The 5411-nt window shown below is 42.0% G+C and overlaps 1 protein-coding gene across 1 annotated transcript; it reads left to right on the forward strand.

Annotated features, from left to right (window-relative positions):
- Nucleotides 1–254: 254 nt before the first annotated feature.
- Nucleotides 255–4202, forward strand: LOC144894160 (spermatogenesis-associated protein 31F1B-like). The gene is made up of 3 exons (XM_078786243.1): nt 255–280; nt 2352–2406; nt 3030–4202. The coding sequence occupies exons 2-3, from the start codon at nt 2369–2371 to the stop codon at nt 3940–3942; spliced, it is 951 nt and encodes a 316-aa protein (XP_078642369.1). The 5' UTR covers nt 255–280; nt 2352–2368; the 3' UTR covers nt 3943–4202.
- Nucleotides 4203–5411: the final 1209 nt, after the last annotated feature.

Below are 5411 nucleotides of genomic sequence, written 5' to 3' on the forward strand. Positions count from 1 at the left end.
AATTGGAAAACTACTATAGCCTATTTTACTCCAAGGGGTCCCAGGAATACCCACCCAAAATATCGTTGCGATCGGTTCAGCCGTTTTTGCTGTACCTTCGAACGGCCGGACGGACAAACGGACGGACGGACATTTGGTGAATTATAGTAAGATTGACATATTTATTAATATTATTGTCTTTTTAATCTCATGTCGTCATTTTCCCCTCTCCCCTGCCCACCCTTCCCTTATCTTGAAACTCTTCAACAGTCTGATTACTCGAGCGATACCTCCCGAAGTGGTGAGTTTTATCCCTCTTGTATGAGGAAAGAGAAAATGTGTTTCACCTTCAAACTGGTGAACTATGAATGAATGTGTAATGTTACTCGATTGAATCGACAAACAACGATCAATTGTCGTAGATTTGTTAACTCACGGCATACAGGGCCGTTTCAAGTCCGCACCATCTGCACTCTAGCGTAACTCAACGGAAACGGAAAGAAACCCGTTTGAACACGTGGCACATTTTGCACATTCATACATGACAGAATTAATTAATTAATGAACGAACGAATGAATGAATAACCTGGGATGAATGAATTATACTGAATACAAAAGGGTTACACAAACAACAAACTCTTAGCAATGAAATGATGGTACTAGTACCCGACTACAAAGCCGCAATGAGCCGGCGAAGCCAAAGCCTCTTGCCACTGTTTTACCCATCACTATGGCATCAGTAGGTTAGGTGGTTGGTCGTTGGTAGTAGGTCGGTGTAGTAGGTACCGTACCTAGTTCAAAATGACACCATTTGCATTCTGGATGAGATTAAAATTTATAAAATTTCCTTCTTGATTAATTCGGTGAATGCTGTCTCAACTTTGGATATTTCTGGACGTGAAAAACTATCCCCTACGGCCGCGAGATTTCTAAAAAATAATTCTTCGTCAATTTTAGAATATTTGACGCCGTTTTCAGCCTCTGAAACGCGGTAATAAGCTTTTTTGAAATATTTTTTCAAATGCTCGAATCTCATTGGTTCCGGTGTTTGGTGACGATTTTCGTTGACGATCACCAGGGCCAATGCGGGCCCGGGGAATGAGGTTGGTCTTAAAGTATTTTAATTACAAATTAGAGGTGCATAAGATTGTGAATCAAAAAAAGACGGGTGAAACAAACTCCTATTGAACTTTTTCGCAATTTTTTATGCATACTTCCGCATCCGCAAGATGGTGGCCTCCATTGAGTGATTTGGTGCGTCCATGCTTGGAATTCCAAAGGATCCAGCAAAATCTGGCTTTTCAACATAATATGTACGCGTTCATTGACAACACCGGCTTCGCAGGCTATTAATTGGTTTATTGCTAAGTACTTAAAAAAGTCAGAGTGGAATGAGTTATTAGCCTTCGTTGGACTAAGAACAAAATGGGGGCTTATGGATTAGGACTCATCCGTCCGTACATCCACAACCATATATCGGAGATATATGGACCAATTTTGTTCATACTTGTCACAAAGACAATAAATGATGGTATACATATGGGCATCGTTTTGTTACGAGATCCAACCAAAGATGGCAGACTGGTGGCCATTTTGGTTGTAAAAAACCCCCAATGTTGAACACCTCCTCAACCATTTCTCAGACATGCATTTGTCGATGTTTTTAAAACTTGGCAAACAGATAATAAATAACGGCTTACATATGCACGTCATTTTTTTCGAGATCAGATACAAGATGGCGACTAGCGGCCATTTTGTTACTTAAACATGTCTCCAACCATTTGTAGAACATGCATGGACGGATTTTGTTCAAACCGGGCGCAAGCACAGTAAATGACACATGCACCTCATTTTATTTTGCAATCCAATCAAAGATGGCTGACTGGTAGACTGGTGGCCATTTTAGGTGTAAGAAAACCTGATATTGAAAAGGTCCTCAACCATTTATCGGACATGGATGTACCGATCTTGTTAAAACTTGGCACATAGATAATTAATTGATGGCTTACAGATGCATGCCATTTTGTTTCGAGATCAGATCCAAGATGGCTGAATGGTGACCATTTTGTTATTTAAAAGTGACCGCATCCATTTCTCGGACATGCATGGAACGATTTTGTTCAAACTTGGCTCAAAGACACTACATAAGGACATACATAAGCAGAAGAATATATTTTGTAATCCGACCAAAGATGGCCGACTTGCGGGCTTTTACTCCATACAAAAAATTACTAAAAGCAATTTTATGTAATTACTAAAAGTAATTACTAAAAGCAATTACTAAAAGCAAAAAAGCAAAAGCAATAAAAGCATTTTATGTCTTTTTCTCCTTGTTTATTTTATAATTTCACCTTTGATCATTCTCTTTGCAGGGTCTTCAGGCGAGAAAATGCACCATGAGCTCGTGTGGATCATTGCACCGAATTGGTCCGTTTGTTGGTTTCATGTTTGTTTTTTAACTTGGATAATGATCAGCTTTTAAAGGGATTCACAACACTTTCCCAAGCATTGGATGTGTTGGTGGTTGGGAGTGTGGGGGACCTTGGGGTCTCTGTACAACCTTTTCCCTAGCAGTGCGTGTGCAGCTCATATTTAAATAGTCAAACATGGGTTTGATTCCCGACTCCACAATAAACTGTCATCTTGCTACATCACGTGTAGCCATCCGTTGGATGAGATGTTAAGCCGGCTGTCCTTCATACTAGCATTAGTTGTTAGACGCTCAAGATCCTTCGATATCTTCCACGAAGAGTCAGTGAGTTATCGCCGGCACCCTAAACAAATTACAAATCCGTGCCCCCAGTGACTGCCGGAAAGGCAAAGGCAAACCGCCAAGTGTACTGCTTTCCTTGAGACTGCTTCGGTAGCACGGAAGACCTGGAAAGAATGTGGACTTACATAATCATATGTAATGCATCGACTCTTAACTTGCCTGGTCAACCAATCAGTGCCAGTGCAGTGGAAATAACTCCCAAAGTGATGTTCGACTCTATTGTGTAAATTCATTGTGAATTGTACCATTAACTTGAAGTTGTTGGTTGCTCCCACAGGGAGATGAAGAATGAGGTGGAACAAATGATCTTCCAATACCGTCGTTGGACCAACAGGACGTGCAAAACTGGAGACCCCAAGGTGCATTGCCAAAGCAAGATCGGGTCCTCAGATAGAGGTGAAGCACCTCGCAGATTCAGTGACAAGCGAAAATTTTTGAACAGTCTTGATTCACCAGCGAACATGGACCTTCTGGCTGATGCCATCAAGAAGAAGACTCTTGCGATAACCTTTGGCCTACCGTCAGAGGTAAAGAAGTCGTACAATATAATCACTGTGACACAGAACTTGAAGCCATTGCCAAAGCTTATCCCCCAAGGAAAGGGTTATACAAAATGTCGACTGTCCAGCATCGGCTTTACGGATGAGAAGACCGTGCAGGAGGTTCAACTCAACATAAAACGTAAAAGAATCCAACATCAGTGGGGTCTACCAAAGATGGTTTTGGATTCTCTCCAGAACTTGATACCCAAAATGACGAAGATTTCTCCCTGTGTCAAACCCAGTGGTAACAACATTGTGAGCAAAGCATTGAGGATCGACTTCATCAGCAAAGAACTGCAGGATATCCTGGAAATGCAAATCAAGAAAAAGTTTTTCCAGCATCAATGGGGTCTACCAGGTCTCATCCAACATTCGCTCAATGCGCTCCAGGCACCCGCACCGACATTGGTTCGCCATTTTTCACACAGAAAACCAACACGATTCGTCATTTCCAAGGAAGGTCCACTTCCCTTCATTCCCAAAGAAACGAGACAAATGCTGGAGTGGCACCTCGTCAAAAAGGCCACCCACAAGCATTGGAAACTCCCGGGAAAGATTTTAGATTCGGTTGAACGCTTCAAACCGCCGGCTCCCAAGGTTGTGGACAACACTGATGCCACAGAGAAGAGTAATGGACCCTCGGGTTAAGAAGATCCGTTCGTTGACAGCACAACTGGTTCAAATTTTGAGAAAGACCAAAGACAACAAAGTGGGGTGAACTTTACGATTAATGGAGGAAGGAAACGGTTGTTTGAGGAACAACGGTTACTCATTCCTTGCTCCTTCACTTCTTCTCAAATACCTGCTCGAATATACATATACATAGATATATGAGGCCTTTCCATACCTTCAACAGTCACACGTCATTTGTTTTCTTTTTTTATTGAAAATAAACAGCAGTGACAAATCATTTCCTCTACATTTATTATTGACTCCGCCACCAAAGGTGGATGGAGGTTATGCTTTCACCACTGTCTATTTCTATTGACACCACTGTCTATTGTTTCAAACAGGTTTTGGACGAAACTTGGTGCATGAGTTTGGTAAGTAACAAGAACAAGCCGATTCGATTTGGGTTCAGGTTCGCAAGCAGATCTGACCTATCAGTGGGTTACAAAACGTAAACTTTTCAGCCTGCCGGAGTATGCGCTCTACCAAGTATCGTTCAGGTCCGTCTCGCCCCCCGTGCAGCTGAAGACAGGGTTTTGCAATCGTGTGTGCAGTGTGTCTGTGTGTTGTGTTTGTATATTCGTCTATCGAGTCCACGACTTGTTTTTTTTAACCATTTGAGCAGTTGTCGTGAAATTTTCAGCAGACCGTTATTACGAGAGCTAGCGCGGATCGGCACGCTTTGCGCACCTCGCCGCATGTTGCTGCAGAGGCATTGGCATCTTTGACCATGCCTGCTTTCTCTGGGATTGAGGGAAGGGGTGATGGTGGATCAAGGATTGTGGGGGGATGGGATGTGTGGGTTAATGGGGGAATGGTGGGTAAGGTCGCCCAAACATATTTTGTGCTCTGGCTGAATATATACTGTAAATCAGAAGTCAGAATCCAACACGTATAAATAAAAAGGAACTGAGCACAAGTTTATATTTATTTTCAATTATCAGTTAGGGTCGGACGGTAAAGACTACACAATATCAAAAGCTGGATGGGAAAGTTGAACTTTCAGCCTCACAGAGCAGACATGCCCTCAATACACCACTTACCTTAGACTTCCGGCCGAGTTTTTAACGTCGTATATTTTATTTTGCTCATATCTCGATCTCAATGTCGATTAATAAAGTCAAAGTAACATAAAATTAGCACTGATGAATACAGGTAAGTCCGACGACATCCAAATGGAATTTGGCCTTGATAATTGTGCCAAGCACACATTCATGCAAGGTACACCAAAAACAACATAAAAACGACATAAATACAGCAATACAGGAGCTATACAAGGAAGCATCTTACAAATACCTGAGTAGAAGAGGGCCACCAAATTTGTCATAAAAATGCGCAAAACAATTACCAAAGAATACCTGTGTAGAACAAGAGTGGTCCTGAAAACATATCTCACCCCAAGGAACAAAATCAAGGCCATAAACCAACTAGCAGTACCAGCGTTCCAG

The sequence above is a fragment of the Myxine glutinosa genome, chromosome 10, assembly GCF_964187855.1.
Source record: "Myxine glutinosa chromosome 10, kmMyxGlut1.1, whole genome shotgun sequence".
Taxonomy (NCBI): Eukaryota; Metazoa; Chordata; class Myxini; order Myxiniformes; family Myxinidae; genus Myxine; species Myxine glutinosa.